This window comes from Suillus fuscotomentosus, assembly GCF_016647785.1.
Source record: "Suillus fuscotomentosus strain FC203 chromosome Unknown F5891scaffold_12, whole genome shotgun sequence".
NCBI classification, from domain to species: domain Eukaryota; kingdom Fungi; phylum Basidiomycota; class Agaricomycetes; order Boletales; family Suillaceae; genus Suillus; species Suillus fuscotomentosus.
In genome coordinates this window covers 88,500-110,665 of record NW_024539524.1, presented here as the reverse complement: position 1 = coordinate 110,665, position 22,166 = coordinate 88,500, and the positions used below count along the sequence as shown (strand labels likewise).

The 22,166-nt window shown below is 48.6% G+C and overlaps 6 protein-coding genes across 6 annotated transcripts; all 6 read right to left on the bottom strand.

The window, feature by feature from the left end:
• Nucleotides 1–10: 10 nt before the first annotated feature.
• On the bottom strand, nt 11–5,206 carry F5891DRAFT_1185136 (ABC-2 type transporter-domain-containing protein; the record flags this gene model as incomplete). The annotated part of the gene is made up of 20 exons (XM_041366523.1): nt 11–91; nt 148–404; nt 453–550; nt 600–964; nt 1,015–1,366; nt 1,418–1,582; nt 1,635–1,750; nt 1,800–1,914; nt 1,965–2,081; nt 2,131–2,234; nt 2,285–2,680; nt 2,734–2,949; nt 3,003–3,198; nt 3,254–3,475; nt 3,524–3,619; nt 3,676–3,994; nt 4,047–4,306; nt 4,357–4,786; nt 4,843–5,057; nt 5,112–5,206. 20 exons carry the CDS (start codon nt 5,204–5,206, stop codon nt 11–13), a joined length of 4,215 nt encoding a protein of 1,404 aa, XP_041229096.1.
• A 1,525-nt stretch (nt 5,207–6,731) lies between these two features.
• F5891DRAFT_977640 (uncharacterized protein) lies at nt 6,732–7,616 on the bottom strand (the record flags this gene model as incomplete). The annotated part of the gene is made up of 4 exons (XM_041376723.1): nt 6,732–6,794; nt 6,844–6,916; nt 7,265–7,488; nt 7,575–7,616. The coding sequence occupies 4 exons, from the start codon at nt 7,614–7,616 to the stop codon at nt 6,732–6,734; spliced, it is 402 nt and encodes a 133-aa protein (XP_041229095.1).
• Nucleotides 7,617–8,691: 1,075 nt separating this feature from the next.
• Nucleotides 8,692–9,571, bottom strand: F5891DRAFT_1016848 (uncharacterized protein). Its single transcript, XM_041360971.1, has 2 exons — nt 9,163–9,571; nt 8,692–9,091 (listed from the first exon to the last, which is right to left on the bottom strand). Exons 1-2 carry the CDS (start codon nt 9,173–9,175, stop codon nt 8,748–8,750), a joined length of 357 nt encoding a protein of 118 aa, XP_041229094.1. The 5' UTR covers nt 9,176–9,571; the 3' UTR covers nt 8,692–8,747.
• A 975-nt stretch (nt 9,572–10,546) lies between these two features.
• On the bottom strand, nt 10,547–13,162 carry F5891DRAFT_1185135 (uncharacterized protein; the record flags this gene model as incomplete). The annotated part of the gene is made up of 3 exons (XM_041366522.1): nt 10,547–12,107; nt 12,349–12,621; nt 12,672–13,162. The coding sequence occupies 3 exons, from the start codon at nt 13,160–13,162 to the stop codon at nt 10,547–10,549; spliced, it is 2,325 nt and encodes a 774-aa protein (XP_041229093.1).
• A 2,298-nt stretch (nt 13,163–15,460) lies between these two features.
• F5891DRAFT_1171302 (uncharacterized protein) lies at nt 15,461–17,781 on the bottom strand. The gene is made up of 21 exons (XM_041365538.1): nt 17,637–17,781; nt 17,495–17,570; nt 17,418–17,436; nt 17,281–17,359; nt 17,211–17,224; nt 17,044–17,148; nt 16,986–16,995; nt 16,914–16,931; nt 16,838–16,863; nt 16,749–16,774; nt 16,665–16,699; nt 16,579–16,603; nt 16,516–16,527; nt 16,440–16,455; nt 16,348–16,387; nt 16,195–16,292; nt 16,081–16,146; nt 16,002–16,029; nt 15,877–15,943; nt 15,795–15,819; nt 15,461–15,747 (listed from the first exon to the last, which is right to left on the bottom strand). The coding sequence occupies exons 2-21, from the start codon at nt 17,544–17,546 to the stop codon at nt 15,663–15,665; spliced, it is 846 nt and encodes a 281-aa protein (XP_041229092.1). The 5' UTR covers nt 17,547–17,570; nt 17,637–17,781; the 3' UTR covers nt 15,461–15,662.
• A 637-nt stretch (nt 17,782–18,418) lies between these two features.
• Nucleotides 18,419–22,129, bottom strand: F5891DRAFT_1016785 (exocyst complex component Sec10-like protein). The gene is made up of 12 exons (XM_041360970.1): nt 21,178–22,129; nt 20,975–21,125; nt 20,750–20,919; nt 20,546–20,645; nt 20,088–20,484; nt 19,712–20,030; nt 19,499–19,640; nt 19,319–19,444; nt 19,070–19,266; nt 18,912–19,014; nt 18,729–18,857; nt 18,419–18,670 (listed from the first exon to the last, which is right to left on the bottom strand). Exons 1-12 carry the CDS (start codon nt 22,041–22,043, stop codon nt 18,563–18,565), a joined length of 2,808 nt encoding a protein of 935 aa, XP_041229091.1. The 5' UTR covers nt 22,044–22,129; the 3' UTR covers nt 18,419–18,562.
• Nucleotides 22,130–22,166: the final 37 nt, after the last annotated feature.

Genomic DNA, 22,166 nt, shown 5'->3' with positions numbered 1-22,166 from the left:
GATATAATTTCTATCTTCGGCCCTTGAAAAGACTAAATATGTTGCCCCTGCGGATGCGGAATATGTATGTGAAAGCAAATATGGCAAATACCTAAAAGTTAAAACTCATGAGCGCACATGCAGGGCAGTCGAGCAAAAGGAACGCACATTAAACACGACGATGCCCAGGACAATGCCCGTGTTTCGCCAGTGATGAGAATCCAAGATGTTGAAATTGCTGAACATGAACTCATCGGTGGTGCGGTAAGGGCAGTATAGGCAAGCAGTCGTAGCATTGGGGTTCGTGATGTAGCCCCCGGCAAAAGAAATGAAGGGATCCATATACGTCGCGCAACTGAGTCCACTGGGAGGATCGACGGTCACTAATTCAGTTGACGCGCAATTGATCAGTTGTCCACCAATAGCTGGATGACACCTTAGTAAAGGTCATACGAAAGAGAGCGCGCACTAACCTTGACCCAAGATGCCTTCGACGACATACGTGAATGGGGATACCCTGTACATCCATTGCCACCAACCCAACGCACGGAAAGGCTGCAAAACACCGTTACTTCAGAGGCGTTAGCGATTGGACCCATAAAAGAGTGAACTGAACACACAAGATGACGACGAATGAGAATACTGTGCTAAACAATAGCGATGCGATCACTGCGCTGGGTGCCATGGCTCCGACCGCCTCTGCGATAGTAGTGTAATAGAGGGGAAACACGACTCCATACATCAAGTATGTGTAGCCTGCTCGATCGGTAGCGAAACCAACTGTCCAGTACCAACAGACGAAGAATAGCGATGAGCATAAGATGTTCCAGGGAATCTCGACCAGGATTTGCGACGTAACCAGTGCAGTCCAGCTGTACATTCTGCTCGGTCGCTCCCGGATTTCATAGATGGAGCGAATGTCGATGTAGACGGATTGGAGTTGTTGAGATATGGGAACAGAGAGAACAGTTGCCAGGAAAATTGACTGCACTGAAATTAGCACGTGACTTAACAGCGAGCATGGAAGAAACGCACAAAAAGCTTGTTCTGTGTCCCTTGCAAGCTATCCTTGGAGTTGTAGAAGGTAAACCCTATGAGCAAACCACCCGCGATGTTGAGAATGATCTTCGCGATGAGATACGTCGGGTTACGCCAGTACGCAAGGAAGTTGCGCTTCGTAAGGCTGACCGCTTGATGAATCCATGAGGTGGCAAATTCAGAGCGACGCTCCGTCTCAACCGATGGCCGTGCGCGACCTTCAGCGTGTATCCGTTCAATCTGCGCTTGAAGTCCAACAGCTTCGGGAGATCGCTTCCAAATGTCATGCCAGTCGACAGAGGTGGTCGCGGTTGCGCCGGCCCCAATGGTATCCAGCATGTACTCAGCACTTGAATATCACCTTGAGTGACATTTAAAAGACGTAGATGAAACGACTTACGGATTAGCATTGGCGTCACAGTGAGTGGCTCCGTTGCGCTCAAAGTAATCCAGCATAACCGATGATTTATCGCCGATATCACCGAAGTAGACGGTCTGACCACCCTTGCGCAGAAGTAATAGCCTGTCGAACACCTGGAGGAGTTCAGCAGAGGGCTGGTGGATTCTGGTTACAACACTTAAGCGTCGCAATAAAATTTCAAATCTAACACACTCACGTGCAAAGAATGGCCTGTCCATTGTTTGCCAGTTCACGAAGGAACGTCATGATTGCCCAGGCAGACTGGGAATCGAGGCCGGACGTTGGCTCGTCGAGGAATAAAAGCAGTTTGGGCTTTGAAACTGTCAGCACTGCATCGAAAATATGGCACTAAAGTATGCACCTTTGCTGCGAGCTCAACCCCGATGGTAGTACGCTTGCGGTGCTCAACACCCAGTGATCCAACGACAGCATCAGCATAATTTTCGAGGCCGCACATGGTCAGGCACTTGTCTACGCTATCCACAACTCTCAGTTGTACGCGTACGGTGAATAAATGTGAACATACTATGATTCAAGTTCCGCAGATGGGACAGACTCAGGTTGTCGTAGGCGAGCGGAAAACAGAAGAGCCTCGCGAACAGTTGTTTGCGGCAAGTGAGTGTCCATTTGTTGACAATAGCCACTGCAAGAATTATCAACGAAAGATCTTGACCAGTAGCAAGTTGACTCACGTCTGAGCCTGGAAGTCTGCGGGAACGGGCTGCCCGTTGACGAACCGATTTCCCGTGACGACTCCGACATCAACCCGTTGAGCCAAAACATTGAGCAACGTTGTCTGTGATAAAACGTTGAATGAAGAGTTCTCAAGATAGATGTGGGACGAACCTTTCCAGCGCCAGATTCGCCCATGAGAGCCGTTAATTTTCCAGGTGCAACGTACCCAGAGACATCATCGAGCAAACGCCGTTCTCCGCCGGATACCGATACGACGTATTGGATGTGTTGCCAGGTAAATACATCAAGGGTTTCTGGTTTTTCGAGTGAACTATAGGGTGCAGGTGCGCCGGCGGTCTGCGCTGCACCACCGTCCAAAGATGGTGGCCGGGTAGATAACTTGTCAAATTTCTCTTCGTCTTCCGTAGTAGCAGTAACTTCTATTGCACGCGTTCCTTGCTTGAAGAGAGTCACCGCGGTATCAAACGCGGAGTTCGTGTTGTACTCCGCGGCGATGAGCAGGAGCACAAAGAAGCCAATCCCAAAGGTAATGATGATACCATAATTCTGCAGAGTATGAGATCTCAGAAAGGACGATTGTGGTTATATAATCAACTTACTCTCCACAGATCACTATACGAGTAGCCGTACGACATGTTCACAAACCTATTGCCGTCTACGGTGATCAAGCCAGGCAGTGATCCGACAGTCGTGCAAACTTGGTTCGCTAAAGAAACATTCTCGTATCCTGGACCTTGGGGAACAAGTGTGCTGCAAGTAGCGTTCAGTGTGTGGAACTCGTTCGTCAGGACGGCCTCGAAGCCGTAACGAAGAGGCTTTACCAAGTGGTTAAGCTCAAATGATACACAGAGAGAGAGAAAATACTCACATTGATATATGTTATCCATCTGAGGGCGCCTGGCATACTTGGACGAGGAATGGTGTAGCCGGTGTACAGGGAAACAAGTAGTACGGAGATACCGGCCATGGACGTTGCACCGGACTCATCCTTGAAACTGGCCGCGAGCATCCTGAAGAATGCCTTCATCGTAATGGTCATGCTGAAGACTACTAAGAAAAATATACTGCAGCCCGATATCAGAATGGTGCTTCAGATAGAGACACGTGACATGCACTCACAAGAACTGAGATGCTGTTGTTTGCAGGCCGACCATGAAGTAAAGGATGACGCAGAAGACAGCTTGAATGATGAACGTAATGGGTATGTCTACCACTGTATGAGCAAAAGCCTCGATGAAGGGGTAGTACATCGCTGCTTTATGATGGCGTAATATGATGGGGCGCTGGGCGAACAGAGAGGGAATTTCTGCCATTGCAGATAATGCGCCGAAGAAGAGAGCGCTACATGGTGTCAGATCGTCCCTTGGTACGGCTGAACAATGCACTTACAAAAATAAAACACCTCCCCGAGAGAAAAAGCCCGAGGTTGCATCAGGCAATTTCAAAAAGACAGATCCGATGATGATGGCTTGGAAGATTTGGGCACTGAATGATAAAGTAGTGTCAGAACGGCATATGATAGATATCGTATCCAAACGCACCATAACTGTACCACCTGCGCGGACAAGTCGCCCTTAATAATTTGCATACGACGAATCATCACAGCCCTGACTTGCATAGGGATAGATATAGTATATGAACTATTCTTGGGTGCATGGTGGGAATGCTCCATAACTGCACTCTGCCGATATGCAGCTTTGCGGTCGGATTTTCCAACATGAAGTGCCCTATACTCGTCAGTTGCCTGGCGATTAAGATGGCCAAGCTGAGACGCGCGGAAATGGGCGGCCATCTCCTCGGCCGTTCGGGGTACTGTGCCTATGAACCCTGACCTAATCTTCCGGCCAATTGGGTCGGTGACTGATGATCGATGATCAGGCACGCGAGCAAGAGACTTGGCAATGGAACGTACCACCAACGAGGAAATCTGCCGTAGTCTGCCTGTTAAGGGGCTCATAGCCCATATCGATAAAGTATTGACGGGCGGCTCTGGCCGGCCCAAAATAGACCATTTGACCTTCATCGATGACACATACTTTGTCGAAGAGCTCATACAATTGCTCCCCGGCTTGGTAAATGGACACGATAGTTGTTAGACGTGCGATGTCGGTACCTAGACGCAAAGCTTGAACAAACTCAAGTGCAGTAGAAGCATCTAGGCCACGAGTGGAGCTAAAGGTGCCGAGTCAACGCCAGAACAGCCTACCACGAGAAAAGCTTACTTGTCCCATGCGCCGATCATGCTTCTGCAAGATAGTGCTTCCGCAATGGAAACACGCTTCTTCTCTCCACCCGAAACACCGCGAATCGCAGCATTACCGACGACAGTTTTTCGAACGTGTCGAAGGCCGAAAATTCTGAGGAGAACGTCCAAGAATTCGGCATTAAATTGTTTCCTTGACTGATTGGTGAAACGGGTCTGAGGCGTGCGAGTTTTGATGGCAAAGGATAATGTTTCCTCGACCGTCAAGGTAGGGAAGTGGACGTCGTCCTCTGGGCAATAAGTGACGTCTCCGCGGTAATGGTTATGGATGTCTTGAGGGGTGAATGAATCATACGAAACATCCCCTTCAACAGCATGGTACTCGCCACGCTGGTTGGCAAGGGTCTTGAGGAAGGTGCTGCATCCTGACCCAGGTTTTCCGAGAACGACTAAAAGAATAAGGTTTCATGAGGTATATGCGATGAGATGAGTCGGAGATGCTCACGTAGCATTTCGCCAGGTGCAACGACGCCTTCAAAGCCTGACAATATATCTCGCACGGGTGGATGACGAGCTTCAGTAATTGTGCGCAAGAGGGAGGTAGGGCTAAATAAGGACCCAATGGTCGGTTGGAATGATGCTCTTGCACCAATGCCCACCACACGGAGGTCATTGAACACGACACCGAGCTCGCGTGATTTTATTTCTTCCTCATCACGTCTACAATGAATTGTCAGTCACAGATGGGCGTTGATGAGATGGTCCTGAACATACCGCTTTATGATATCCTTGAGATGTTTTTCCAAGCTGAAATCTTGATCCCCGACTATGGTTGCAGCAGAATTGCGAGCTTTCAGTTCACGGTCCATCCTAGCAAAGGGATGGAAGCGAGTACATGACAGTAAGCTGTGAACGGAGGGATTTTATAGGTGGTGCTACTCCAAAGCAAATACGCGAGCTATTACAAGCCGGACTAACACGTTAGCATGACTGGCTAGGACTGACTAGGCACCCCTATGATTTCCCGAATGCCGGAAATCCCATATTCGGCTTAGCAATAGCCTTCACACGTAATTTTGATGAGTCATGACACACTGTGGCGTCAGGCCAAAAGTGCTGCTACTATAAAATGATACGCAGTGCTCCGTTCAAGTGGCCCGAGGCTGTGAATTTGCAAGTGACAACGTACGTATGCGCTTTCCCGAGCCCGATCGTTATATGAGTCAATAATAAGTAGTCACTAAATATACCCTAAATTGTAAGTCAGCGCTACAAGAGTTTGTGGTCAGCAAGTTGGTGCAGCAGCCGGCGGAAATGGCGGACAGGTGAGAGCACCCTCACAGCAGAGAATAGGACAGGGGTCCCCGAGCCCGAGACGCATGTATCATGTTGTTGGTGTTCCGAGTGCCTGATGTTCGCACCCTAATATCGATAAGCTATCGTACATGTCGATGAAGTCGTAGCCGTCGCTGCTTTGGGATATGTCAGACTGTGGAGGATAGCGACGGTGGTCGATCTCAATCATCCCCAGTTGCCTAGAGATTCGAACATTCTCCTTATTTGTGACGGAGCACATATAAATTGCGTTTGCGGCGCAAACATTTTGGTACCTAGAGATTATTCCATGTTGGATTTACAGTGGCCAAGCCTCCAACGTGATTATGTAATTGATTCATGAATCAACCACAATGTATTCTGGTCCATCGAGAATCATCCCCCTATTACGCACACATAGATGTCACTTCTTGGGCTGTGGTACGATAATGCTACTCTTCGGGAGCTCTTGCTGATATCTCAACTGGACATTGACGGATGGTAGCACAGCGTACGAGCGCTGAGCGCTGAGCACGGAGAAAGAGCACTGACGTGTGTACATGGGTGGAGACTGTATCCACTATGATTCCTTCTCAATAAGAAAAACCTTCACGACCAGTCGCCTCGGGGAAGTGAGAAATTGTTCCACTTACCACGTCGTCGTCGGTTCGTTTGCTGAAAACAAGAAAGTTGGAACGGGATTGGCGACCGCCAGATGACAAACGCAGCGAGCTTCCCAGGCAATAAAGCCCATGTCATACTTCGCTTGATTAGAGATTTCACACTGCGAGTGCTACCACATAAAGAGGTCTGTGAGTATAGCTATCGAAAGTCGAGTGTGTAAGCTGCTCCAGAGCGGCAGTACAGGAGCTTTAGATATCAGCGCAGACCAAACCAAAGTTCTGAAGGTGGGCATCATGAGTTCGTATATACACAAAATCATAGTCTACCTTCTGTTGCGAATATGACGGGCATCTGATGCGCTGTTGTAAACGAGTTCCCTACTCGGCACTTGACAGTGAGTTTACTCTACTTTTATCCCCCAGATTTAGTTTCCGGCTGCGAATGTTTCGCCGAAAATTAGTATATCGGGCAATTTCTCGTTGATGTGGCATCAATGTTGACATTCTGCATTTGGTACCACTGCAAAGACTAAGGCAGCGGTATCAAAAAAAGGAGTAAGTTACCTTACAAGGGACGCCACACGTTCAGTCCCACGATCCACCGCAAACTCTTCGGAGCCGCGGGAAGGTGAGCTGATACCGCTATGGAGTGAGTGCCATCAAGATAATGAAGACGCCAGAAACAGCCGTGGTGTGGCGTTAGAACGAGGAACTTCAAGGTATACAGGACGAACGCAAGCTAAGGCAGTATTTTGTAAGCCAACTAATGAGGAAAGCAAGGGAACTCCAAATCGAACAATTGAATTGGAATATCGGTTTTGTGCGACTCGGCGGCTCTCGATAAAGGATCCAAAGTTGCTGGTGACGAAACACTTGTGCTTCAGATGCGGCAGTCCTTTGATGAATTATAGCGCTAATCCTAAGGTCTGAGGAATAGCCAAATCATGAGACCCGAACTATAATAGGATCAAGATATAGAGATATACTTACAAGAATAGCACAGCAAACAGGCCGAAGCACGTTGGGAAAGATGTTGGCCATCGTTCGCGATTGGATAACCAACTGATGACTTGCGGGCGGCACTTGATGCCTGTTTTGCTCGTGCACTGTGTGACCATCTTGATGGTCGGCATTTTGAAATTCAGCCCGGTATGTGGCTGGCACAAGTATTGCTGCCAGGGTATCGTTCCGATTTCGATGACCAAGGTCAGCAACTATGGAACCGCCAGCGACGAATACATCTGCGAATGGAAATTTCATATCCATGTCGGGTTGCCCGAGTCCCACTGGTTTCTCTTACTAGTAGGAGATGAAGGGAGACACGTTCCTTCTTGATATACATGTTGTCCGCAAACTGGGCCAGCGCGGCATATGTTACGTGACGTTAAACATACCATTATTGAGTTGTGTTTTTGAAATAGCTTCGAGCATGATACAATACAGCTTGATCTTCTTTGGATTTATTTCTGGATAAGATCATCGGCCCCTGCCTTCGGACTGGTAGGTATGATGTGTCATATCGTACAAGAACGGTTCAAAATAGTCAGTCATACCGTGACGGGGCGATAAACGAAGACATACTTCGAAATTTCAACTACTATGCGCAGCATGGCTTTCTCGCATGGCAATCCGAAGTCATCGCTTATGGTTCGATGTTTCTCAGCAGGACCCGACGCGCATCTACCAAGACGCAAGGAACTTTTCGGTCAATTCAGAGTTGCCATATTCACGACACAGCTTATATATAGCACCAACTGAGCAACTGTAGCGCATTCCTGTTCTCCGATCGAGTCGCATTCGGTCAGTCACCCCATCTTGAATATACAAGGAACTGACCATAGTTCACTGCACACCTTCCATGTTTCCCGCTCACTTCACGATGACCTTTTGCTACTTCATAGCCTGAGCACCATTCTGAGCGCCGCATGCCAATTTCCTACCGTATGAAACCTGTGTTATGTCGGCCTCACTGCCCCGTCCTGGAAGTCATTCCTCCCTACGTGTCGCTCCGAGAAGCCGATATTCAATGTTCAAATCCTGCCTCTCACCGGGATCCAAGAGAGAGGTGGATCTATTAATACACCCCTCTGCCGCCCCGTGTGTATTGTCCATCGGTATCTTTGACCTGCTTGCTAACCAGGTAGGTTATCCATGTGTCCGGAGAAAATCAATGACCGTGTCGAATGATAGCCGACATGTTCCGAGTTATCTGGAGGTGCACGTTTGATCAGCGCAGAAAACACAGAATGACGAGTGCCAATTAGTAACTGCCGAAGGGGCCTGCGGGCACCGGCGATCGAGTAGCGTCAGCAAGGAAGAGTCAGAACGACAACTTGCTACTGAGGCCGACACTAGTTGCTTAGTAAGCCCGATTTGGCTCGGAGTCCAGGCATGTCATATCATCCACCACAATCTAAGGCGATCCCACCAGAATCATTCATTCATAATCTGTTAGTCACCGTCAAACCCGAATTCAATCTAGCGATGTCGCTATACTATCAATTGCCGATCGGTGGTGAAACTTAAGCTTCAACTGCGTTTCAGGATACACCGGGCGGGGCTTTGAAAGGCCACTAGCTATTTCAATACCCGTTACAGCTAAACATTTTGGTAAGAGAACGCGCATCAATTCACCTCCGTCTTCCTCAACAGCAAAAGTCTTAGGACTTGGATACACGCATTCAGCCTTAGTCGATAGCGAATGGGAGGGCGTGTCTCCTCTGTCAATCAACTCAGACCCCCGAGTCAATCGACCGATCAGAAATAATACTATTGCAGCAAAACCCTTCAGTATATGCACATGTGTGTATAGCAATTGTGAGTAGTCAAGACTGTCGTCTGTTTGACCGTTACGAAAAAGGCAGTGGTACTGAAAGCTTGTGTTTCAGCAGACAGTATCATATGTAGATTGTGGGTGCCACTGGGAACTTTAGCAACCCGGCAGGCTTACAATAGCATGCAAACCGCACGCAATCATTTCTCTCAAAGGATAAAAACAAACCAATGAAACAAGATTGGGATGGTGGTTGGTGGCAGCAGCAGGCTCGATGATCCAGCGACTGAGTCGTATTGAGATTTGTCTCTGTTTGAATATTGGGGCAGCACGCCTCATTCGAAGGATGATTTTTCTACTTTTACGGTTACTTGGGTAAGAGGCTCTGGTCTCCCTCACTGTTTCCCGTAAAAGTCATCTGTCAAAGCAGCAAAAAAGTCTCTTGACAGATGTGACTTTCACGGGAAACAGTAAGGCACGCCTCAAGTTCGAGACCCAATCTCTTACGTACACTTTTACCAACTCCTCCAAGTCAAATCTCCAAAATGTACAATTCAAATTACTCCACATAAGTATGCACAACGAAAAAAATCCTCCAAGTGATATGTATATGTATGTACAATATATGCAATATTTTCAGCCGCATCCTAAATATAAAACAAAGAACGAGAACGAGAATGATGAGTATAATATGTGACAGCGGCTCTAGAGCTATATACCTGTCTGTTGACAGACATGATGGATGATTGATGGCGAGATCGGTAAGGAGTGTTGAGGTAAGTAGAACGCGTGGTAGCGGCGGCGGCGGGGGTAGGGACTCGGATATGGATGTGATGCCAAGACAGATAAAACACTCGTGGGATGAGATGGGAGAAGTAGGTGGGCTCGGGCATGCAGACGGCCAAGATGAGATGAGATGCAAAAAGGCACAGTACTAGTCCTGCAGCAGCATGAGGTGAAAGTGCATTAAATCTGAATCCAAACCAAATGCGTGCGTTCCAGGCCCATGATAAAGAGATACAGAGCGATTCTGTCCATGGCATGATAATAGAGAGGTAGAGAAGAGATAAAGCGCTAGGCCTCGAAAAGGAAATATTTGAAAGCTCCAGGTCCCTTGACAAGTAACTGTCCGAAATATGAATCTGCAGTAATTTGAAATGTGTACGTTGATGCTCGGTGTGGAGATGGTTCGTCGAGGATGTGGTCGGTTCGTCGAGAAGTGTGGGGTAGTCAATTCGTCGAGGAGGGTGTGGACATGCGTCGGAGGAACATGGCACCGCGAGGCAGTAAAATCTTCCTCAGAGCCCCTGAGACAAAGTCTCAGGCACCAGAACCGTCCATCGGACCCCACTTGAATCAGTTTGTTACACACGGTCCACCACCACCAGGACCATGATGCTGATGGTTGCCCATCCACATCGCCTCCGATCACCCTCCTGAAACCAAGATTAACACTCCGACCTCACAAAAGGAAAAGGAACGCCTCTTACCTGCGCCACTCACAACGCAACACCAATCCCACTAGGCCTGACAGTACTCGGGACCCTCATCCTACTCCCCGCAGGACTCGAAGATGAGCGATACGCCATCCCCGTTCCTGTCCGTGACTTTGGCCTATCCCCATTCCCTATCCCCACTATACTCCCAACACTCCCCGAAGAACAAGGCATCACAAGCGTCCGCATCATAGGTGACAAAGGCAGAATCGGCGTGTGCGACTGCATCAAAGGAGACTGTGGCTGCGACTGCGTGCGCTTGAGCTGATCATGCACGTTCCGATTATACGTCAGTACTCCCCCCGGCCGTAAGGGCTGTTCGCCTGGTTGAAGGAGCGCGAGGCTGCGCGTAAGGGGGCTTTGAGTGCCGCTTTCTCGTGGGTTTGAGATGCTTGGGATAGTGATGGTGCTGATATCTCTGGGGTTCGCGAAGGCGCCGTCCCTTGGGTTCGCGAAGCTGCTGTCCCGTGTGATTGTATTCACGTGTGGCACATAGGATACACCCCCACTGCAGCCGCTCTGCCCCGTAAACCGAGATGGATTAGGCGTCGAGAACGAGCTGTTGAATGCAGATGGATTGTGGCTCATCGAGGGCCGGGGGGTACTTGATGACGGGCGAGGCACACCGCACAAGGACGGTCGGCGCGAACCACCCAACGAGAGCCTCGGTACACCGCCCAAAGACGGTCGGGGCGCACCCAACGAAGGCCTCGGAACACCACCCAAAGACGATCGGGGTACACCGCCCAACGAAGGCCTCGGCACACCGCCCAACGAAGGCTTTGGTGTTCCCGTCCCGGCCTCACCATCATTAACATTAACCCTAAGCCCCCCACTCAACTCCAGAGACCCAACACTCGACGTGCTCGAATACGTCCTCAACCTCGAAAGCGAAGGCGGGTATTTCTTCGGGGTCAAAGGGAGCGGAGGGAGCGACTTGTCGGTGTTGCTCAATGATGGGGTTAACGAATGAGATATCGGGTGTATTGGATGACTCGAACCCATGCCTAAAGAGATGTGAGAACTCGTCTCCGGAAACGCTACGGGGCTCTGGGGCGTCGCAGGGAAGGGAAGGGACAGGGACGAAGTAGAAGCGGTGCTTGAACCATTACCAATCCCACCACCCGTACCCGTCCCGAGTCCACTGGAACTCGACCCTGAGCTGTTGCGAAAGTCTGCACGGGTGGGGGTTATCCCGTCTTCAAGTGAGGTTGGAACTCGGGCATTGTCGTCTTTGGGTTTGTGAGGGCGGGATTTTGAGCGGAAGGTGAGAGGTTTTTTTTTACTGCTGCTTCTGTTGAGTGGGAGGCTTTTGGAGAATTGCTCGTCAGGCTCGTAATCTGTGGGCGGGGAGTCGCGTACTCGGACGACACGGCCGAATTCGTCCACATCTTCTTCATTCTCTTCGCGAAGGATAGAATGGGATATGCTGCGTGAGAGGGGGTGTGGCGAGCGGAGGGAGGAGTAAGATTGGGACGTGGATATGGAAGTGGCGGATGAGCGTCGGGAGAGGTCGAGGGCTGAGAGACGACGCGTGAGTGGGGAGGGGGCGTCTTCGTCTTCGCTGTTTGGAGAGTTAGTATTTGGATTTCAATATGGATAACTCGGGGCGTGGCCCGATGAGGTGAGCGGAAATTGTAAAGATGTCGCTTGATTTTGAGCGAGGCAGTGTGTCCGTGCAAACCGCCGTTCTTGGCGGGACGGAAGCGACATAAAACAGAGAAGCGAAGATGGGAGAGGATAAAAGCGCGACAATCCCTGCCTTGAAAGCAAGCCCGCCAATCTCAAAGAACGGAGATGCTTACCTATCACTCCAACCCAAACCAGTTGTAAGGCCGATGCCTCCTCTCAACAACCTTCCATCACGATGCCTGACGCGTCTGCTAGGGGTGTCTCTTGAATCTTTTGGATGTTTGCTTCCAGTGGAATTATTGGTGAGTAATGAGACGTCTGAGAAGGAGGACTGGAAGGAAGTTTGAGATTTTGATGAGGCTATGGAGAGACGAGCTTGAGGTAGAGGTGATGATGGGAGGAGTTTTGAGTGGGGAGAGAGGAGGCCGTGTCTGAGCATGAGATGGCTGAAAAGAGAGTTATTACCAAGAGTGGGTACGTAAAGACAGAGACTGACGGCAAAGGGGTGTGTAGATCGATGCTTGAATCCGAGTCGTGAGGATCTTCTTGGTCGGGTTCGAAGTCGTGAGGATTGGGTAGGTGTGATGATCTACGTTTACGAGGGCGCGAACGTGAGCGTGATGTTGCTTGTATGATAGCTGGAACGTCTGGACTTGTTGAGCGAGGTCTCTCTAGTTCTGACGGGGGACCTTCTTCTGATATTGTATTATGGGTTAGATCGTAAGAAGGTTTCCGTTGGAATGAGCGTAAGCTTGATAAACTTCCGTTTCTAGTTCTAGTTCGGTGTGAATGATCTGAACTAGAAGAGGATAGTCGACGAAGGAAAAGGATTGCGTCAGGAGATGGACCTGGGACTGGTGGTAGTGGTGCAGCTGGCGGTAGTGATGGTGGTGGATTAGGTGATGGTGGTATATGTGATGGTGGTATAGGAAATGCTTCGAGTAGTAATGGAACTGGAGTATGTTTACGATGATCAGTAGTCGCCATTACTGTTGTAGTAGTAGAAGTAGTAGTCGTGGCCGTTGTCGTCGCTGTCACTGTCGTCCTGGTCATCGTCGTTTTCAATATAGCTAAAAGACTAAGCGCTAAACGAAGTTCACAACTACTACTTTCTCACGGTACAAATAAGGACTAGCCGTTCAACAAGCGAAGAATTCTATTGCATTCAAACCGTAAAGCTTGGGTTACGATAAATTTATTTTTGTATGGATCAACGTTTGTGTCCACGCGTTCACCTCGTCCATCAATTACAATCGTCTTAGCAACTCGTCCGTTATTCTTTCCGGACAACAACACATGCCAGGTTCAAGTCTGGCTCTAGACAATGTCCTGGAGGCTTTGCGTTCGTGTGATTGGGATGACATCATGCAAATCCATCAGTTCTCACCAGGCCTGTCTTCTTATCATCCGACCGTCAAGTCGCTCTTCCACCTCTGGGCTCTTTTCATTATCAGAGGCGATAGACGATTTCATTTCCGCAGAGATGAAATCATTCTGATCACAATGGAACCCACATGTCCATTTTCAAGCGCTCCCTTGCGGTCCGATCACAGTTTGATCCTGTCTTCGCTGTGGGTAAACAACTTACCCTGCCTGCTCCAGCCTGCTCCAGCTTTACCACGCCACATAACGCCCTTGCCAAGCCACACCGACCACCACATCTTCACCCTCATAGATAACTTATCACCGCTCACCGCTCATTTTAATGCCATCGGGGCCTTGGCCCTTGGAATTTAGTCGTATCTATCGTCTTCGTCATTTGTGAGAGTCGTACCTTGTCTGACCATTTTTTTTTTCGACGGGTACACACGAAGCCAACCGATATTCATATCGAAGTAAGGCGCTGATTGATCGTGTGTTGCGCTTCTGGGGAATCCCGCAGTACTTGCCAGTGGATCGGCTTATCTCTACAATTCGGGAATTTAATAAATTACCATCGATGTTCTTGAAAAAAAAAACAAGCGCTATGGGTATGCATGATAACAATTGTAACGGCTGTTCGATGCACCGTCCCGTCGTTAAACACCGTCCCCGCATTCACTCCCGATACCCTCGATCGCTTGCTGGGTATTGGCAATGGAACTCGGAACTTTGAGCTACTGCGCGCTGGGCGGCGGCCTGAATTTCGCACCCCTTGCGATGCATGCCCGGTGCTATCCACATTGTCCATGGAATACCCAGTCAATCAACTAGAAGAACCAAGACGTTGGCTCCCGGGCTATTATCCGACACCTACTAAGACGTACTTGGGTTGATTTGAACGCAGGGGATGAATGATGAATCAATGAAGAAGAGAAGCTGTTGACTCGCGGAGAACGCGCGGCGCTTGAATGTTTGACAGGCGCTCGGTCCTGTCCTGCAAGCTGCAAGCGAGGGCAATCGTCTCGTTTCTTCTACAAAGCAGTGTGGCCCCACAACATGATTGTGCGTGCAGACATTGTCGTTCCTTAAATTCGTTGGCACATGGCCAGTTCAAGTGACGACATACTTGGCGATCACCATACCATGCGCGTTTCCTCCGTCTGTGACCGATCCATATGCATCAGACTTCAGCTTCAACGGTAGGCCGCTCAATTTGACCATACGTGTGTCTGTGACTTCCGTGCTCGATCCACAGTCATCAGCTCACATTCGCCTCCTTCCGGTATCCGCGCGTTCAAATACGGGAAAAAAACTGTTCCGAGCCCTGTCGCGCATTCCTCGGCCAAAAGGCGTTAGCCAACGGAGATCAGCACTTTCATGCTCAGGGAAATCAATTCAATTGTTCCGTCCCAATGGACCAGACGCATGGAACAGGATCGAGGGTCAGGGCTCGGTGCCGACGTCCCTGTTGCGTGGAGCTATATCATGCTGTAAACTTTTCTGCCAAGACTGGTCGGGGTGGTTCGAGGATTAGTTCAGATCTAGACGTGTTTGTTGTCCGAATCTCAGGATACCTTTGGAACTAGATCGGATGTTAGGGTCGATGGTGGACTTGAATTTGATAGCACTTGAACCTTGTATGAGTGGTTCGCTTGGCATTCATGCATGTCGAACCTGTCTCCGAAACCTCGCGCGATTTCCCAAATACGTGACAAGCAAGCAGTGTACGACGCGACGATGCTGCCGTTGATGTAACATCCGGTGCCGTGATTAATCTACGACGGGTGGTTGAACAGTTGAACTTGCGGAGCAGCTGGATCGTGGTCAACAATTGTGGCCTGAACTCCGCTTGAAGACCTCAAGTCGGTAATTCCGATAACACCCGACAGATTCTCTCTATGATACGTGGCTGCATGCTCGCGGTCCTGAGATCAAGTTTTGGCATTTATTAGGAGAAATAGTTCGTGGATATTAGAGTGTAGTTCGTGGGTATTAGAGAATGCAGTTCGTGGATTCTATATAATGCAGCGCCGACTGTGATTTAACGATTGAAGGATAGATGGCACGGCCTCATATGGCACATGCTCGCCAAAGAACATATGTTTGGCACCAACAGAATTGGGAATCAATGTATCGTAGGTATCGTAGGAAGCTCCAACGCGTTGCGAGCAGATCGTTCACGTTCGCGGACGGACTTCCTGGCATTGAGCCTGAGCAGCAGTTTAGCTGACTTCGTATGGAAGACTGGTTGACTCACACGGCCAGCATCGAGTTAATATAGGCTATAAGCGGGAGGGTTAGTATTTCGCAGTGCATAGCGAACATACAGTATCACTGACAGTTTCCTATGACCGCTCCAGGCGCAGCGGTATAGAATCGGCCAACAAGATCCTCCTGGAATTGATACTGAAATAAATAGTTCCGACGGTTGTTTTCAATGATTGGTATGTATGAGAAAGCTTACAAGCACAGCCAGGGCAGTCGCCACGAGGCTGGGGACAAAGTATGTGAAACGTTCATCAGGAATGCAATGTTACACATACAAGGAAAACATTCCCATTTGGATAAAAACCCGCAACAATTCATTGAGATAACTCCTCGACCTCGACCTTCACAGCTGCATCAGTCAGACCATAGCATAGCAGAGAGACGCATACCGAATGTTGTCTGTTCGCGCCGGTCGCAAAAACCACCAAACTGTACCTGTAGTGACAGCATCACACAATGCACTGGCGAAGGACGCTAATTGCGACCACTAAATCCAAGTATGAGTTCCTCGCTCATCAAAACTATGTCAGGGCTGACTGGACCTTCGTATGAAATAGATCTTCAGGTCTTCGCGTATTGAATCTTTGAAAGTATATAAGAGATCACATGAGCTCGATGAAAAAGATCATCTTACATTAGACCACTTAGGACTAGAGACGAAGACGCAATATATCAGAATGTTGACAGAGGACATGGAGGATTGACGTAACTCATGCCACATACTGCAGCGTTCAAAAATTAGAGGTTATGTGGCTAAGATCGAAAGAGCTGACCGAATGATGCAGTGGCGAGTACACACTAAAAATTTGTGTTGTAGCTCAGCTCTCCGCAACAAGCAATCATGAAAACGCCATCTCACAACAATGCCCGTTAAAAAGTGATTTTGTCCTGTGACTAAAGGAGCTCTTTGAGACTTCACTCTCGGAGATTATAGAGTACTCACTGATCCACACCCTGCGTGCATAAAAGCTTTCGACAGCCAATGTAAATTTGGCATCATCTTACGGAAAGCCAGCTACAGGAACCACGTACCACTGAACAGCAAAAATAATCCAATACTTACGATTTGTCAGTTAGTGTTGATGGCAACTAGATAAGGAAGACTTACTGCCATAAGTACAGCGAGCTTTGTAGGCAACGTTCAATATGCAGTACGCTACATCAATGAAAATAAACTTGCCAGAACCTGCCTATCCTCTCGATGAGTCAATCTGTGCAGGAGAAAAATATCGACTTACCATGGAAGTTGAGCGGTGCACTCGAAAGACGTGCTATGACGACACGAAATAAGGATATACCAGTATATTCCTATCAACAAGTACTCGTGTATTGTTTCCAAACAACTACGAGACATCGTTGTTGGTATCAGCAATCATCATGGTCGGGCATGATGGAGAATGCTCACAAGGTCATCGTTATCTATATTAGAGGTATTAATTGACGATGCTTTCGTCGATGTACATAGTTAGGCTCACAAAAAATTTGAGTTTTCTTGAATCTTGCGGAAACGATCGCACATAGAAGAGATACTGTCCGAAAGCTGTCCCGTAGAGCCTTTGAAATCCTACAGGTCAACACTCAGTAGCAAAGACTGAATGGTACAAGTCCATACACTGTAGCTATGATAAATCCTTTGAAACTCAGAGTCAGCTAGGTGAAATCGAAGACCGGCCGCATAAGAAGGCTCACCAATGAATCCGGGCCCCCACATCAGCTCCGAGCCCGTGGAGTTGACTACCATCGTGCTTGATGAAGGAGAAACACGCTGTGAGAGGCAAGTCACAGGGAAGAAGTACTGAGCAGGCCTGGCTGCGGTCTGCAATAGGCTCACTAGTATGCCCTTATATGTTTTTATAATCCTTCACGGCATAGCTCAAGAGTGTTTTCTGTGAATGGCACTAGGCTGTACCGTAAGTGTGACGAATCATGCATGAGTGCTCTTATTAGATAAGTGACCGACTCGGAATCCAAACCGAACAGCGCTACTAAGTCCAGGAGGTTATTCGATCTTTAGCTGCTCACATAGTTATCTATATTGGCTACAAGTGGCACTGGTACAACATTAAGACGAATCTCGCTGAGCACTTTGATCACATGTAGTTACTCTGGCTGGAGGGGGATCGGGAGTATTACTATATCCCAGAAAAATTCTCAGACTTGCTCGATGCCATGCCATCGATTCGCACACGGCGTCAGTGCTAGTGGGTGCTTGTGTATAAATGTTATGTAATGTTTACGGCCGGTCGATGGGCCACAGCCGGTACGGCTGCGGTAACACAACAGCCGCCCGCATGGACATTGGACAACAACATTTTCATATGCACTTCTGCCAAGTCAACTCTATCCATTCGTAGATGTATTCTCCATAAACTCAAATGAATGCATCAAAGAGGCTTCCGACAACAAATTGAATCTTCAAGCGTTGGTAGGCGCAGTAATGTCGTCTGACATCTTTCCAATAAAAAAAACTTGAACGACACTTGAATAATGCCTTGTGCCAGGGCGCCGATCAAGACCGATGATCATCGTCGCACCGCCAGTCTGATAGGCGAGTGGAATCAAAAGCCTTCAAGAAGCTTCGAAGAACAACAAACGGGGAAAAACTATTATATCCTCGCATGAAATGACGTATACTGAGGATAATCTAGTTGCCACCACTATCGTTTCCATCATTTTCTGATCGAGCAATGAGGCATCAGAACACACAGATAATACAGTTGGTACTACATAGCGTCATAATGCACTCCAGCCCCAAGTTCAGCAAACAATACAATCTTCTTTGAAGCTCAAATTATACATCGTCTTGTCTACCGTCTTCTCGATCTTTTTCCAATCAGCGCGCCGTTGAATAAATTCGTAAATATCCTAGCGAAAACGTCGTTATTTGGAGTTGTTCCGGGGATAGTGCTGGAAAATCGCATACCTCGGGTCGATATGCCCCACCATATCTTGTCACATCTCTTACGATCTGTGCTAGATCCTTTGCGTCTTCCACGACAAAGACATGTCCCAACATCTTCAAATGTGAAAAATCCGCAGTGATATTAGGTACCTATTTACAAGGCATCAGGCGCCATGTGATTGAAAGTAGCGGAGATGGACCGGCCTTGAGAGAAGCTATGAAGGAGTAATAAGCATTGAGGTCGGCGATAACTTGGAAACCGCCATTCAGAGATATGATCTGGCGCTTGATGTGCTTCTGCAGTATACTGTACCACCATATCAGCCTCCCACAACAAGGTATCTCAACATTTACAGACTCACGCCAATAACCGGATTCCAACCTCTTGGTAGAATACTTCAAGCACCTCCTTGCTCGTGCTACCCTTGAGAAGCTTGCAATGCATATCCAAGCATCGGATAGCTTCCGTACAGCCCTGAGTGGGACCCAACTCTAGTGGAGCATCCTCTGGGGGATAATATTCCCGTGGTTTTGTCAATGTCAGGATGATGTGTTCAACCTGATACACGAATGATTTTGCCAAGAAGGATTGGGAGAGCACAACTACACACCTGATTCATTAACACCTGTGTTCCAGCATTGAGCCCTGCAGCAACACAGTCATCGAGTGTATTTTCAAACCGTTTCTTCTCTCTCACGACCACATTCAGAAAGTCCGTTTTGTCGATGTATGGAGCCTGACACAGGTAGCAGAGTCTGGAGAAGCGTCCGTGATTTTAAAATGCACATACCAGTTCCTTGTCAAAGAATACTTGTACCATGCTTTGAATCGTATCCCCTATATGGACGAGCTCAAAGAATTGCAGCAGCGGCGCTACACTGGCAGTTTCTTCGTGTTCTGCTGGTTTGTATGAATTCATCCGCTCCGTTGCTCTGTCAATGCGGAAGGTTACCTTACGACAAATACACAGGCGAGAGGCGGGCCCGCGAAATGTATCACTTACATTCCAAAACCTTTCTCTAGATGCCTGTTACACAATACCCCCAGCATCTCGCAAAATGCTTCTTCGATTGTTTCTCTTACCCTTATTCCATAATGGCCCGGGTATGACGCAAAGATCTCGAGGCGTTTGAGCGCATCACGATCTGCATGAATCAACTGTAGAGCTACATCGAGAGATAACAGGAGATCAAGATTTCCTGTTGGCGCCAGCGTCGCTTTTGTTGCAGATGTAGAGGAAGCCACATTGGTTTGAGAAGTGCCAAATGTAGATGGCGTAAAGGAGGTTGCAGCTGTGTTGGTGCTATCAATTGAAACAGTATCTCGTGTGGATGCTGTAGCTGATGAGTTTTCTACTCTACATCACAATTAACACTTACATTGCGCCATTGAACTTTCATCAACACCGTCATCACCTCCCTCTTCATCAGCACCAATCTCAAAGATAGCGGCCTCTCCTTCGGCGTCCCGGAGGCCGAAGCTGGTATATTCTTTTGCGTTGTTCAACGATCCTGTACCACCGACCCACCGCTGTGGATTAAGCATTGCAATACCTTGGACCATACCTGTGCCGACGGCTCCAACAGCTCCCCCTACAGCTCCCCCTACAGCTACCACTCCGGCACCGACGGTACGTGGAACTATGGTCACAGGTAAAAGGAGCACGTCAGTGAATGACGCTAGAACGGTACGCTTCATAAGAGCCGGGTTCTGCGCAGTAAGGAAGCGGGTCTGTTGTGCTTGCGTGGGTAAACCATGTGATGCAAGCGCTGATGTCTGCAAGTTGAAGGTGAGGCATGGAACAAAGATCGTCACGAATAGGAAGGGAGGCACGTACCGACCGGGCCCACTCTTTGCATATCACCTCGAATGCCTGTTTTAATGATTCTATTTCTTCGTCAAGGTATTCGTCCATGTTTGGCTCAAACATCATGAATCTATGGGTTCGTACAGTTAGCAATACTTCTAACGGTACTCCGAAAGAATGTAGCAACGATGACGAATATGGAAGAGCGAGCGAGCCAGGAAATTTATCACTCACACGACATCTTCTGCCTTGTCTTTATCTTTGTGGCTGAAATTACTAGACAACGTAGTGAGAACGTCCACAATCCTCCATGATTCCCTGAAGCTGGCAGCCACTGCAGTGAGATAGAGAGCATTCGATATTTCTCTGGCACGTGTCAGCAGGGGAGCTATGTATTCACCAACCTGCACGCACCCATAGTTATGAAATGGGGGAGAAATAGACATGACATGAACTCACAACTTCGTTGGCGACACGCTCTGCGAACCCAATGAGGACTCCAGCAGCTGGCGGAAAGACGAACACAGCCCTCGTGCCGTGTTCCTCCAGCGCACGTATGACGCTAGCCATAAATTCATCCATAGGTGTAAAGTCAAGGGTATTCTCCTCCCTGAGCACATCATTTAGATACTCGAAAGATACAGATCATGTAAGTCACTCACGTAAAATTAGCTAGCGGATTCCAACGACCTTGCTCATACAATATCTCTCGCTTCTCAGCCCATACCTTGCCCATTTCCCAATCCCCAATCCCAGGCCACACCTCCCAGCTGGCACGAGCAGCCTCTCTCATCATCACTTCGTCTCCGCGAGAATCGGCAGCATCAAAGGCGGTCAGAAGTGATACGTCAAATCGATCTATAGCAGCCTTCAGAGCGGCGAGAAGGATGTCCCAATTTCTTACGGATTGGACGCGGGGAGAGAGAAAGAAGCCGAGTAGGCGAAGAGAACGAGCCTGGGACAACAGAGATATGCCTATGAGAGGTGTGAGCGCGGAAAGGACTGCATGGGGTGGCTGCTTCAGAGGAGCCAAGCATTTGTTTAGAATTGAATGAGCGCGTGTATACCGGGTGCGGAAAGTCTGCTTTGCTGGAGATGCGTCTGTGAGTGCGAATGAAGTAAATGCAGCAGAGAGAGATGGAACTGATGGCATGCGCGGGGCAGATGTGAAATCTCCGAAATCATCATCTACAAGTATCGTAGGAGGCGAACATGGGCTAGCCTTTGGCTTTTGCTTGGATTCAAGATCGTCTAACGTGTCATCCAGGGCGTGCCGAGTAATGGATAAATCATTCCATCTTCGTTCCCATAGTTTCTCATCGCGGGATAGACCAGCAGTTGCTCTTGATGCTCGAGCATAGGCAGGGATGTCGGGGATAGGGAGATGGTTCAGGACAAGCAAGTGAATATCAGCAGGTAATTTGCCAATCCATCGAGAAATAGGTTGTGCTCTGCTTGCCCTCTTGTTTGTCGCCGACGCCGATGATGAATAAAGCCTCGTCGGTTCGAGTGCAGCAAACTTGTCCATCAAAGCCTGTTCATCGTCGTCCGCAGTGTTCTTGGATGAACTAGGAAAGGATATCCCGGCGGCAATCCAAATGAGGAATCTTTACTATTAAGAGGGATCTTTGTGTCACGTTGAGTTCACTTT

Excerpts from the sequence above, each read along its gene's own strand:
- F5891DRAFT_1171302 (XM_041365538.1), bottom strand. The coding sequence starts at position 17,546 with ATGGTAGTCAACTCCACGGGCTCGGAGCTGATGTGGGGGCCCGGATTC. Across the intron at positions 16,775-16,837 it reads ATTATTTTTGCTGTTCAGTG|CTTTTATGCACGCAGGGTGT; the intron begins GTACGTGGTTCC and ends GGCTGTCGAAAG. Across the intron at positions 16,700-16,748 it reads TGCACGCAGGGTGTGGATCA|TCACAGGACAAAATCACTTT; the intron begins GTGAGTACTCTA and ends GAGCTCCTTTAG.
- F5891DRAFT_1016785 (XM_041360970.1), bottom strand. The coding sequence starts at position 22,043 with ATGGACAAGTTTGCTGCACTCGAACCGACGAGGCTTTATTCATCATCG. Across the intron at positions 19,641-19,711 it reads CTAGAGAAAGGTTTTGGAAT|AGCAACGGAGCGGATGAATT; the intron begins GTAAGTGATACA and ends CCGCATTGACAG. Across the intron at positions 18,858-18,911 it reads CCTTCATAGCTTCTCTCAAG|GTACCTAATATCACTGCGGA; the intron begins GCCGGTCCATCT and ends CCTTGTAAATAG.